Here is a 14616-nt window from a genome sequence, read left to right as displayed (position 1 = left end):
GCTTGTGCTTTTGGTATTACGTTCAAGAAATCATTGTGAAGTTCTCTGTTGATAAGGATTATTTCTGTTTCCTTATAAGAGTTTGATGGTTTCAGGTTTTACATGTAAGTCTTTAGTCCACTTTGAGTTGATTTCTGTGTATGGTCTAAGGGTCCAATTTCATTCTTTTACATGTGAATATGCAGTTTTCCTAAAACTGTTTAATGAAGAGACTGTCCCTTCCCCATTGTGTTCTTGGCATCCTTGTTAAAGCTCAGTTAATTATACATGCATGGGTTTATTTCTGGGTTCTTTACCCTGTTACATTTATCTATATATCTTTTTTCATGCCAGTATGGAACTGTTTTGATTATTATAGCCTTGTAATATATTTTGAAATCAGGGGTATGATACCTCCAGCCTTTTTGCTTCTACTCAGAATTGTTTTGACTATTTGGGTTATTTGGTGGTTCCATATGAATTTTAGGAGTTTTTTCTATTTATGTAAAAGAAAGGCACTGGGATTTTGATAGTTTGCAGTGAATCTGTAGATCACTTTGGCTAGCATGGACATTTTAACAATATTAATTTTTCCAGTCCATGAACATGGGATGTCATTTATTTGTGTTTAATTTCTTTTGTCAATGTTTTATAGTTTTTAATGTTCAAGTCTTTATTCTCTTTGGTTAAGTTTATTTCTAAGTATTTTATTTCTTTTGATGCCATTGTAAGAATGTTTTCTTTAATTTCTTTTTCAGATAGTTCGTTGCTAGTGTATAGCAATGCAACAGATTTTTGTATGTTGATTTTGTATCCTGCAACACTGTTGAATTTATTTGTTCTAACAGATTTTTGTGTTTGTGTGTGTGTATGTGTGGAGCCTTTAGTCTTTTATCTATATAATATATCATCAGCAAACAGAGATTACTACTTCTTTCTGATTTAGATGCCTTTTCTTTTTCTTGCCTAATTGCTCTGGACCTTACTTCCAATACCGTCTTGAATAGAAATGGTGAGAGTGGGCATCCCTTCCTTGTTCTGGAACATAGAAGGAATACTTACAGCTTTTTATCATTGAATATGGTGTTAGCTGTGGGCTATTCACATATGGTCTCTATTGTGTTAAGTTTCTCCTATACCTAGTTGTTCAGTATTTTTATCATGAAAGGGTGTTGAACTTTGTCAAATGTTTTTCTGCATCTGTTAATGATAACATAATTTTTATCCTTCATTCTGTTAATGTAGTGTATCATATTTATTGGTGTGTATATGTTGAACCATCGTTGTATCTCGGAGATAAAGCCTGCTTGATCATGGGGTGTGGTCCTTTTAATGTGTTGTTGAACTTGGCTTGTAGCATTTTGTTGAGGATTTTTGCTCTCACCACTCCTATTCAACATAGTAGTGGAAGTTCTGGCAAGGGCAATCAGGCAAGAAAAAGAAATAAAGGGCATGCAAATAGGAAGTGAGGAAGTAAAATTATCTCTGTTTTCAGATGATATGATTGTATATTTAGAAAACCCCATCATCTCAGCCCCAAAACTCCTTAAGCTGATAAGCAACTTCAGCAAAGTCTCAGGATACAAAACCAAAGTGCAAAAATCACAAGCATTCCTATACACCAATAATAGACAAACAGAGACAAATCATGAGCAAATTCCCATACAATTGCTACAAAGAGAATAAAATACCTACGAATACAACGTAGAAGGGATGTGAAGGACCTGTTCAAGGAGAACTACAAACCACTGCTCAAGGAAATAAGACAAGACACAAACAAATGGAAAAACCTTCCATGCTCATGGATAGTAAGAATCAATATTGTGAAAATGGCCATGCTGCCCAAAGTAATTTATACATTCAGTGCTATTCTTATCAAGCTACCATTGACATTCTTCACAGAATTAGAAAAAAACTACCTTAAATTATATGGAACCAAAAAAGAGCCTGCATAGTCAAGACAATCCTAAGCAAAAAGAGCAAAGCTGGGGGCATCACACTACCTGACTTCAAACTGTACTATAAGGCTACAGTAACCAAAATAGCACGGTACTGGTACCAAAACAGACATATAGACCAGTAGCACAGAACAGAGGCCTCAAAAATAATACCACACATCTACAACCATCCGATCTTTGACAAACCTGACAAAAACAGCAATGAGGAAAGGATTCCCTATGTAATAAATGGTGTTGGGGAAACTGGCTAGCCATCAGCAGAAAACTGAAACTGGACCCCTTCCTTACACCTTATGCAAAAATTAACTCAGGATGGATGAAATATTTAAAGTAAGACCTGAAACCATAAAATCCCTAGAAGAAAACGTAGGCAATACCATTCAGGACATAGGCATGGGCAAAGAGTTCATGACTAAAACAGCAAAAGCATGGCAACAAAAGCCAAAATTGACAAATGGGATTTAATTAAGCCAAAGAGCTTCTGCACAGCAAAATAAACTATCATCAGAGTGAATAGGCAACTTACAGAATGGGAGAAAATTTTTGCAATCTATCCATCTGACAAAGGGTTAATATCCAGAATCTACAAGGAATTTAAATAAATTTACAATAAAAGAACAACCCCATCAAAAAGTAGGCAAATGATATGAACAGACACTTCTAAAAGAAGATATTTCTGTGGCCAACAAAAATATGAAAAAAAGCTCATCATTACTGGTGAGTAGAGAAATGCGAATCAAAACCACAATGAGACACCATCTCACACCAGTTAGAATGGCAATCATTAAAAAGTCAGGAAACAACAGATGCTGGAGTGAATGTGGAGAAATAGGAATGCTTTTACACTGTTGGTGGGAGTGTAAATTAGTTAAACCATTGTGGAAGACAGTGTGACGATTCCTTGATGATCAAAAACTAGAAATACCATTTGACCCAGCAATCCCATTACTGGGTATATACCCCCAAAATTATAAATCATACTACTATAAAGACACATGCATACATATGTTTATTGCAGCATTTTTCACAATAGCAAAGACTTGAAACCAACCCAAATGCCCATTATGTTAGACTGGATAAAGAAGATGTGGCACATATACACCATGGAATATTATGCAGCCATAATAAAGAATGAGTTCATGTCCTTTGGAGGGACATGGATGAAGCTGGAAACCATCATTCTTAGCAAACTAACACAAGAACAGAAAACCAAACACCACATGTTCTCACTCATAAGTGGGAGTTGAACAATAAGAACATATGGGCACAGGGAGGGGAACATCACACATTGGGGCCTGTCGGGGTGACAGGCAAGGTGAGGGATAGCATTAGGAGAAATCCCTAATGCAGATGACAGCATCTGCAGCTGATGGGTGCAGCAAACTACCATGGCACATGTATACCTGTGTTATAAACCTGCACGTTCTGTACATGTATCCCAGAACTTAAAGTATAATAATAATGAAAATAAATTTTTGAATAGTAATATATATATAATACTCTCTTATGAATATATTCTCAACTTCATTGCCCTGTTTTTACTTCATCCTCTATCAACAGACAATACTCTAATGCAATATCAACTAACTTCGAAGCTTTTTTTGAACACTTTGCTATAGAAAAACATACAAATATACTAACCAGTCTCACTTTAGATGCATACTCACCAATCTCATACTGTTTCAGCTTCTTCATTCCTGTAGTTCAGTGAGTGGGAGGGAGTGGAACCCAGTGTCTTTTTTGCTCCCATTGCTTGGCGAGCAGGAAGGAATGGTGTGCAATGACTTTTTTTGCTCCCATTGTTCAGCAAGTGGAATGAAGGGTTACAGCTCTTTTGTTCCTACCACCTACGGCTTGGTGAATGGGAGGGTTACAGGTCTTTTTTTTCCATCACCCACAGCTTAGTGAGTTCTGGGTTCTTGTCTCGTGACCAAGAGGAATAAGGTACGTGGACACTGGAGAGTGAGTAAGTCAGAGAAGAATTTTGTTGAGCAACAGAAGGAAAGCTCTCAAGCTCTCAGTGGACAGAGGGGACCCTGAAAGTGGGTAGCTCTCTGTGAGGCTGAGTCTTGGGTTTTTATGGGCTTAAAATCAGCAGGAAGAGGGTGGTACTTTCTAATTGGTCCATGGGTGGTCTTGGAAAAAGCAGCATTCAATTAGTTAAAAGGCATCATACAGAAGGAATCAAGAGAGAGTTGGTGGGTTGGGGATAGAAGTATCTCTCCAGTTGTGGACTCTATCTGGAACTGGCAGTTCAATTTTCAGGCTTTAGGCTGTCTTTGGCTTGAAGGTTGGCTTTCACCAGGGACCTGTCCATGTCTACCTAGGAATTTGTCTGTCTCCTGTCACTATAAATACTATATTTCTTCCGTCTATTTACTTTCCCTCTTTTTGATGACTATTTTAGATGTTTCCTCTGCCCTCACATTTCCCATCCCCTCATCCTCCATTCTCTTTCTCAGCTGATGGCCTTTCTGATTTTATTGAGAAAATGCAAGCAATCAAAAGGGCACTTCCATATGATCCCACCACCACGTTTCCCTTCCTGCTCTCTGTTCAATATGATCTCCTCTCTGCATGTTGTGTTTATTCAGTCTTTATGTTTTTTTCACAAGATCTCATCACCTTTTACCTACCTCAGGAAATAGTTCCAAAAGTCCTCCTCCCTGTCTTCTCTTAGCAATTTTTCCTTTTCTACTAATTTTTTTCCAATCAGCATAAATTGTGTTATTTCCCCAATCTAAAACTGAAGTTTTCTTACGTGTCTTGATCATAGTTATTCTTCATGCTAATTTGTCATTTATCTGTATTTATCAATAAAGCAATAAATTATTTGAATTGATTTACAGTCAATCATGTTGTCATTTCTTTATGCCATAATAGAGTAGTTCATTAAGGCGGCATAAAAATTTATTTTCAAGTTATGTACATTTATGGATAAATTTGAGACATATTTTAAATTTTAATGTTTTATATCCTGTACCTACTTCGCTAAGAAGTTCAGAGCATATTTCAGCATTAAGTTACATGTTTAAGTGCCAGGTAAATTATTCATTCATAACCAAATACACCATCATGATTTTTGAAATTCTGAGGAGAAATATGTAATCTCCTAGTTAAGTGGAAAATTGTGTAGTTGCCTTCTGGAGGACTTTCATTCTAAGCAGCTTTAAAAGGAAACATTTTGTGTAGAAGTCTAAATTTTCTTTCTTTATGGTAATTCACATTCATTGATTGGTATTCTTATTAGACACTTGAATTGATTAATACTCATACTAATTTTGTTCTAGATTTCAGCTTTATATTTTTAGCCCAATTGACATTAGGATTGATCATTACCATACACAAGATACTTCATGCTGATCTAGTATTTTCAACTCTATTAAATATAAGAAGAGAGAAAATCGTGCTTGAATGCCTGGACAAGAATTTGGTTGGGCATATTTGTGGCAGATGCTGGAGTCTATATAGGCAGAAAAATGTCTGTAGGTCTGGGGCATTGCAGCCTTTACTCAGGACTGCTCCAGGTTCTGAAGTCTCACAGTTCCTACCTCCTAAAGGGCATTCATTTCCTGACTTCTTAATGCTTAGTTGCAGTCTTGAAAAAATAAAGATGCTTGAGCGGACGAATTTGTGGAAATAGTTTTGAAGTGCTTGCTTTTCCTTAGTGATATTTTTTTCTCCATTCTAAATACATATTCTCTTTCTCAAGACTGCAGCCGTACTTTTGAATCTACTCAGCTGCATTTGCCCAAGATGATCACTACTTGGTCTTTTAAACATTGTATTTGCTTGATGTCCATAGCACTAAATTCTGGGTTTCTTTTTCTCTCCTGGAGTAGCCATTTCTCAGTCTCCTTTGCCAGTTTCTCTTCAGGCTCTGATTATTTAACATTGGTGGGCCTCAGGGCTAATCTCTCAGACCTCTTGTCTGTCTGCAAAGACTATTTCCTGCCTTCATGGCTTTCAATCCCATGTAATTTCTGATAACTTACAAATTGTTATCTACTACACATGCTCCTGAGCCTGACTCAACATCTGGCTATTCAATAAATTTCTCAAACTTAATATCTCTTTTTTTTTTTTTTTAGTCCATTTTCTTTCTTTTTTTTTTTTTTAAATTATACTTTAAGTTCTAGGGTACATGTGCATAACATGCAGGTTTGTTACATATGTATACTTGTGCCATGTTGGTGTGCTGCACCCATCAACTCGTCAGCACCCATCAACTCATCATTTACATCAGGTATAACTCCCAATGCAATCCCTCCCCCCCTCCCCCCTCCCCGTGATAGGCCCCGGTGTGTGATGTTCCCCTTCCCGAGTCCAAGTGATCTCATTGTTCAGTTCCCACCTATGAGTGAGAACATGTGGTGTTTGGTTTTCTGTTCTTGCGATAGTTTGCTGAGAATGGTGGTTTCCAGCTGCATCCATGTCCCTACAAAGGACACAAACTCATCCTTTTTTATGGCTGCATAGTATTCCATGGTGTATATGTGCCACATTTCCTTAATCCAGTCTGTCACTGATGGACAGACAGTCAGGAATATCTTTAAAATTAAGCTCCTAGACAGGAATATCCTAGACAGGAATATCTTTAAAATTCCTAAAAAAAGACAGGAATATCTTTAAAATTAAGCTCCTAATTATTCCCCCAAGTTCCATCGCAGTCAAACTATTCTCCGTTTAAGTTAATGGTGATTTTTGCTTGGTCTTAGGAAAAAAATTAAAAAAAAAAAACTTTGCCTTTCTTTCTTACAAAGGCTACGTTCTTTTATTTAGCTAATCCTGTTTGCTGTATCTTAAAAATGCATTCCCTGTATTTAACCACTTCCTGTGACCTTCACTGCTGTTACCCTGGCCTCCATTACTTCCTGCCTGTATTACTGGCACAGCCTTTATGAGAATCACAGTTAAGGCTTGCTCTTCATTTGAGGTTTTTGTACTTGTCCTCTGTGCCTGGAATATTTTTTTCTGGTAAACTCCATATTCATTTACTATCTCAGTTCTCTAAATGTTTCTTCTCAAAGCTGGAGGCATACTCCTACCTAACAGTATCTCCTTCCTCTTTACTGGTTTATTCTTCTCCAAAAGACTGATGTTCATTCAGTAGAGTATAAGTTGCTAGAGGACAGAAATTTTTATTTTTTTATTGTATCTGCAGTGCCTAGAACACTGGCACATTGAATTTTCCTCTGCAATTTTTGGCAGTCAGATGAAAATTGGAACTATGACCTATTGCATAATTCTCGTTATCAGGTATAAGGACACCTATAAATTCTTAGACAAAATGTTGCCTTACACTGAATTATACAATAAATATATAGGGTGAATCTTATGAAGTATACAAGTAAGCATATAAATAATGCCTTAAATAGTTTTAAAAATAAATTCATTTAATGTAATTCAATCTGTACATTCTATATTAATACTTTTTAATGGTTAAGGGTATAATATGAAAGGTATGCATCCAAGAGATAGAAGTAATCTATACTTACTTAAAATAATTTGAAATAATTTTTATAAATGTAGCAGTTTAATGTTATTAGCAATACGTCACCCTCATGTAATATGCATAGCCACTCATGTCCTATAACATTTAAATGTTTCACCTTGGTTTCAGCATTATGTGGACAAAATTAAGAATATCTTTTCCCAGAATTCCTTGTAACATTGTGAATAAATGTCATATCTGTAAAATGATGTTTATCAGAGAATCATTTAAAAATTACTAAAAGTAGAAGTGAACACAATTGAAAAACAAGTAAATACATTACAGTATATGATAAATATTATTTAGCTATCAAACTTCATGTTTTCAAAGAATTTTGAGTTTATGAAAGTTATGAAGTTTTATGAAAATGTCTATCTTTATGGCTACAGAATTCTAACTGGAATAAAATGTACCAAAATGTTAACTGTATTTCCCTCTAGTTATAAAATTATAGATAATTTTTATTTTATTCTCTTTTGTATAGTTTCCAGAATGTCTATAATGTTTGTTTTAACTTTATAATAGCATCAGAAATAATAAATATAATTCTTACTTCTTCCATAACTATGTTTTGCTTTTTGTTGATTGAGGACGAAGATTTGTATTTTGTTATACTTAAATATACCACTAGTATTTAACGATAATCATTTTTAATATCAGTGTACAATATATTGTAACCTAAATTTTGCTTTTTAGACAGTTTTTAAAGTACATATCAGGATTGTACTTTTTTTCCTCCCTACAGACAGCCTTTTGATTGATTATCAGTTTACCTTCAGCTTATTACAGGAAGATGATCGCCACCATACTGCCATAAACTTTATAGCAAACCCAGAACAGGTGAGGAAAGATCGTTATCTTTTAAAGTATGATTATCCTAGTGTCAATGGATACAACTTTTTTTTTTCATATTTCATTGTGATTTTACCTCTTCTCAGAATTATCACATTGTAGGGACTTTGTAGAAACTACTAATCCTGTTAATTTTTTCTGTCTTCGTGATTCAATAATTTGTGATTTTGATATTTCAGATTTTGCAAATAGCCCTATATTTTAAATTATATATAATTTCTCCCTTTATATATTCTTGTAACAAAATTTATGCCTATAATTATGCAAACACAGACTGTTCTTATTTAAAAATAAATCTCAGTCAGGTGCGGTGGCTCACGCCTGTAATCCCAGCACTTTGGGAGGCTGAGGTGGGCGGATCATGGGGCCCAGAGATCGAGGCCATCCTGGCCAATGTAGTGAATCCCCGTCTCTACTAAAAATACAAAAATTAGGTGGGCATGATGGCGTGCGCCTGTAGTCACAGCTACTCAGGAGGCTGAGGCAGGAGATTTGTTTGAACCCAGGAGGCGGAGGTTGCAGTGAGCTGAGATCATACCACTGCACTCCAGCCTGACGACAGAGTTGGACTCCATCTCAATAAATAAATAAATAAATAAAACTAATGAATTCAAAGCATACTATATTAAGTATATTTTCCTTTCCTTTATACCATTCCATAGTAATGGGTTTTCACTGTCCTTTTTTTAAGTCAGTAGTTTGTCTGAGTTATATGAATGATGGCTTCTTTAATGAAATGACTACATCATTGATATCATTGTATAAGCTTTTGAAGTTTAAATATATGAAAGATTAATTGTGAATTTTAATTTCAATCCATCAATTCAGGTAAAGACTCCTAGGTTGTCTTGAAATAATACACATATTTTGCTATCCATCTGAGACTTTATTAAGTTGAAAATCCTGAGAATGGAAATATCAAACATAGGGTTTATTTGGGTTGAATTTTAGTTCTTTTAAAACTAACATTCATACATTTGAAATGAAGTTATGTTAAATATATATATAATTATTTTTATAAATTAATCCATATTGTTAAATCCATATCATATATTTAATGTTTTTTCAAGTAGGTGGAACCTCTAAATATATTATTACCTTGACATTTTCCAGCTTCTTTCCTTTTAATGTAGTTCATTGGACTTGCTGACAACTAATATAATTTCTTAAATTTTTCTTTTCCAGTAAAATAACATTCTGCCTCCCCCATCACCAAAAAAAAGGAACAGTTTATTTTACATTTTATGTTACTCTTTATTCCCTAGAGTTTAAGAATGACTATATTCTTGGGAAATACATTTAAAGTTTTGACTTTTAAATAAGAATTTAAAAGATATTTTGTTTCAAATGAAGCCATCCTTCACTGATTATCTGTTTATATATAGATACATTAATAATCTCAGAAACTACATTTATCAATGTGATAAAGTTCTTATACTTGCATTATAATTACCATTGACTTTTTATTGTAGTAAAATAGCCATAAAATAAAATTTATTTTAATAATTTCAGGTATATAATTCAATGGCATTAAGTATATTTATAGTGTGGTGCAATCATCACCATCATCCACATTTTCATTATCCCTAACAGAAACTCTGTGTTTATTAAGCAATAATGCCTCATTCCACACTTCTTTGCAGCCCCTGGTATCTTTATTCTACTCTCTGCCTTTATGAATTGACTCACACTAGGCACTTCATATAAGTGTAATCATTTGTCCTTTTGTATCTGGCTTATTTCACTTAGCATAGTGTTTCCAAGATTCATCCATGTTGTAGCAGGTGTCAGAGGTCATTCTTTACCTTTGGCTTCTTGATTATTTAATAGTAATTCCAAACCTGTGGGGTTCTTTGAAGATCTACGAAATTTAATGTAAGAGGTATGTCTGACTCACAATTTGAGAGTGAATAATATTCCTCCACAGTATTGTCCATAGTGTCATACACTTATGTCCAGATTAGCCACAATTCTAGTTTGCTTCTCTTTTTCTCCTTCAATTTCTAGCAATCCCAAGTGCTTTCCAATGTCCCAGCTTTGTTTTACTTTCTACTATCTTGTCCACTTGAAGTCAAGAAACGAGAAAAGTGTTCTGTGAAGCTTAAGGATGCAAAACTGTCATGAGAGGCATCACTAAGAATGCTTATAGTGTCGTTTTGTGTAACCCTCTTTAATTAAAGATATATTCACATGGGAATAATCTCTGAAATTATTATGTATTATTGGGCAAGGCTTATTCTATAAGAAAATAATAATAAAAAGTAGATACCTTAACTACTTATACATTTCCTACATTTTGAAAAATAGATTTAATTTTAACTCACTATCCATCACTTCTAGCCAGTGCTTTCATGTGAACAATTTCTGAACAGGTTTCTCTATAACAGTATTTGCCAAACTTATCCATATCTAACAAACAATGTTCTAAATCACTGATTTTATCACTTACTGGAATAACTACCGTGTCACTTTTTCAGTACAGCTTTTTAAACCCTAAATGCTTTTTATATGGCTTTAGTTATGGTACCATATAATTCAGCATTGCCTAAACTTGGAATTGATAGAGAATGAACTAGAAGTTTAAAAAGAGTTTTATAGTTTTTTTTATATCAATTGGAAATTTTGTGTGACGTTTTAGCAACAACAGTTATGCTCATATTAATCTCATCCCGCATAAGGTACACATAATTAAGAAGAGGCAATTTCAAGAGAAAATAAAGATTTAAGCCTCCTCAAGGATATACTGTTTTCACCATGCTTTACTTTAATTAAAAAGTGACTTTTTGGATCCATTTCATTCATAGTAAAAAAAAAAATCCACTCCTCAGACCATGTCCTTTTTTTGAGTTCCCAATCCTCTGAGTGAAGATGAAGATGAAGAAAAAGAAGAAAAAGAATATACCCTGTACTATACCTAATAATGACAGCAACACTATAATTATAAGCACTATGGGCTGAAACCAAAGTTTTTTTCCAGAAATTACTTCATTTAATGCTCACATGAACTTCTTGAGGGAAGTAATTACATCCCCATTTTAGAGATTAGAAAAGTGATTTTTGGAAAGGAAAAGTAATTTCCCCCTAATCAATCAGTCTGTACATTAAAGACCTACTATTTCAATCTAAGGTTATCTGACTCTTCACTAATTCTTTTCATTGCTTCATGAAAATGATTTACTGTATATGAAACCGTTATTGGATTCAAGTATGGTTTGTTTATTATGATGACATAAATCAACATTTGCTACCAGATATCTGCCTTTAATATCCAGATTTTCCTTAGGAATACATTGTGTATATTTGGAAGTATATTTTGTATACCACAACTGAACAATATAATGTATTGAATAGTCCCTATCTGCATGCTGATATAAAAGCATTCTGCATTTATTGCTACAGTCAAAGAGTTACTCAGTTTTTTTTCTGGCCTTCCATTTAATTTATGCCAACTCTGTGTTCACTTATATCTTAAGAGAAATAGGAAAATCTCAATATATTTGACAGTTTTGTGGCATGTACTGCAGAAGGGTTCTTAACAGCTTGTCAATAGAATTCAGTATTATTTGATAATCAATAGAAAATAAGAAGGAAGTTAACTTCCTTCTTATATTCATGGCCTTTTTTGAATATCACTATGATGCCTAATGTAATAGCCTTCTGATTTACTCTATGTATTTAAAATCCAAGGTTTTAGTTTTCTTTGACTACTTCAAATTCTCAAATGCTTTCCTCACAATATTACTGTGCACTACTCTAAAAAAATGCATGACAATCACTCAACCTTATTATAACAAATTTTATTTTACATGCTCTTTCAAGATGATCATTCTTGAAATCTTATTTGCCTCCTGGAAACTGTGACAATATCATTTGATGGATACGGAACACTGTTAAGAGTTCTTCATAGAGACTAAGCTGTTCTTCCATGTAGGGAAATCATTAAGAGTAGATGTTATTTGGAGGTATAAGATTGGGGCTTATATGTCTGTCAAATGGAATGGCCATCACACATCATCCAGCAGCCTTTGCTTTTTATGATGTTCCTTATTTCTCCTGCTATTCATCAGGGAAAGGCCATTTCCTTGTCAGTTTTCCCCTAAGACTGTTATATCAGAAAAGGGGAATTTAGTTGCTTCCATATTTACTTTCTCCTAGGAGCCACTCAGAAAATTGGTAATATATTTTCTATTAGCTTAACTGCTTTATCATGTTTAGAAAAATGGTAAAACTAAGGAATTAATATATTATCTATCTCTCTTACTGCGTTTCACTAGCTAGATCTTAGCAGTATAGATTTTTCTACAAGTCTTTGTAGAGAATATTTAAAATAAGCATAATACACTCAGTATCTGAAGCTAAACTTACCCATTGTGACCATCATTCTTTGCCTTTCCACAGGAACAAATAGTTGTAAATATACAACTATTGAAACTATTTGAAAATCACAAATAACATTTAAAGAAATCTCTTAGGCATATTTCCCTGAAATTAAATGGAAAGAGTCTGTACTCCATTAATGAATGACAAGAAGTGGGTTGACTGACATAAAATTAAATACTCAGTGTTTCTGTTGTATAACTGTGTAAACAATATGATCTGCTGGTTTTTTTTTTTTTTTTTTTTTTTTGGAATAGGTTCATCATTTTTACCTGAAAGTTTTAGTTTATGTAGTTTTTCCCACTTGAAAATATGGGTGTAATAATAAAAATATACACCTAAGAAGAAGTCTTTCCACAAAATAATCTTACATTGTTATAAAATAGCTTGGGACTAATCCAAACCTGTATCATTTAAACCTAGCAAAAAGAATCAAAATACAAATATCAAATTTAAAGTAAGCTTAGTCTACAACTAATTAAAGAAGATCCAAATAAAAATATTAAATTATAGGAGCCTCTGGCTTACATACAAAAGACCAAATTACAATAGAGAAGATAAATGTGGAACTTGATATCTACCTTTGAATTTATTACACATTTTCTTCATTAAAATGTATAAATGGCATCTACATATATTCAGTTGAATATTTGCAAAATGTATAGAGTTTAAGGAATAAAGCAGCCGTAATTAAATCAGAGTGTAATTTTTATTTTTTAACGTTAATATTTTCTTTTCTGGTAGTCGAACAAAAATCTGGATATATCAATTAATGCATCAAACAACTTTAATCTCAACATTACGTGGTCTGTCGGTTCAACAGGTAAAAAAATGTTGATGTCATATCTCTTTTACATGTGTTCCTATCTGGAAGTTGTTCTAACATGATCTACTGTTAATTAAATAAATGAAATTTAAAAAATATTATATGCCGTAATTATTTTGCTGTTACTGATAAAAATAATAAGTAGAAAAATGAATAGAGCTTCATTATTTTGTTAACTTTCTCCTTTATTCAATTAAAATTAGATTAGTAACAAATACTAGACACTAAATTAAATTTTTAAATGGCAGTGTTATATAATGTGATTTTAATTCAGATAAATTGTTTCTTTAATGACTAAGAGACTGAAATTTCAATTGTTTGATTTGCTACTGAAACTATAAATTTTAATTATTAACCTTAATATTTATATAAAACAATGAAATTCTTCTGTACATACTGATTAAAGTAAACATCTATTATTGTCAAGCTTAGAAAATATAATCCCTCTTGTCAGCTTCAGTGCTCAGAGGAGTTAAAAAACTGATACATAATATGTGTTTCATAATAAGGCTAGTAAATTTAAATTACTGGCTTAAAAAGTATATCTGAGAAGCTGTTCAAATTTTTATGTTGAATTATGAAATGTATTCTTTCCTTAATTTAATTTTTACTTTTATTCTAAAAATTTTATTGGCATCTATTTTCTATATCAAAGGTATACTGTTGCATAGATGTGCTGGAAATTGTTTCCTTTTTATAGAGAATTTAGGGATTCTTAGAAATTTATATTTGACTTCTGAAAATTAAGTCATTATGCTATTTTAATATGTAGAATATTATAATTGAATATGTAGAATATTAATTCAAGAATTAAGAGATCTTTTGCAATTCCAGAATTTATATATTACATTCAAAAAATGAAAATTCAGGCAAATAGGCATTTTGTTACTATTAGTGCCAAACATATAGTAAAATGTTGGCACTATAGGTTTCATTAAGGAAAAAATTCATAATAACCTGTCCTGTTAATTTGAAAGTTATTTCTGACCAGTAAAAAACTATAAGGGTTTAAAAATGTGTCTACAAAAATGTCTATAATACATTTCTAATCACTTTAGAACAATAATTTTAGTATGCAAGAAATCACATGTTCTTTCAGATTCCCAGTCCAAATCTCAGAAATTTTTATT

General features: G+C 33.0%; 1 protein-coding gene across 6 annotated transcripts in view; it reads left to right on the top strand.

Moving 5' to 3' along the window:
- Positions 1–14616, top strand: part of LOC105467216 (attractin like 1) — an 882222-nt gene that overhangs the window by 371400 nt on the left and 496206 nt on the right. For all 6 annotated transcript variants that reach the window (XM_071069067.1, XM_011716729.3, XM_011716724.2 and 3 more), the window contains 2 exons: positions 8177–8271; positions 13405–13483. In XM_071069067.1, the coding sequence (XP_070925168.1) occupies positions 8177–8271; positions 13405–13483 (174 nt within the window). The remainder of the gene's footprint in view (positions 1–8176; positions 8272–13404; positions 13484–14616) is intronic.

The sequence above is a fragment of the Macaca nemestrina genome, chromosome 9 (genome assembly GCF_043159975.1).
Source record: "Macaca nemestrina isolate mMacNem1 chromosome 9, mMacNem.hap1, whole genome shotgun sequence".
Taxonomy (NCBI): Eukaryota; Metazoa; Chordata; class Mammalia; order Primates; family Cercopithecidae; genus Macaca; species Macaca nemestrina.
This window is presented reverse-complemented; position numbering and strand designations above follow the sequence as displayed.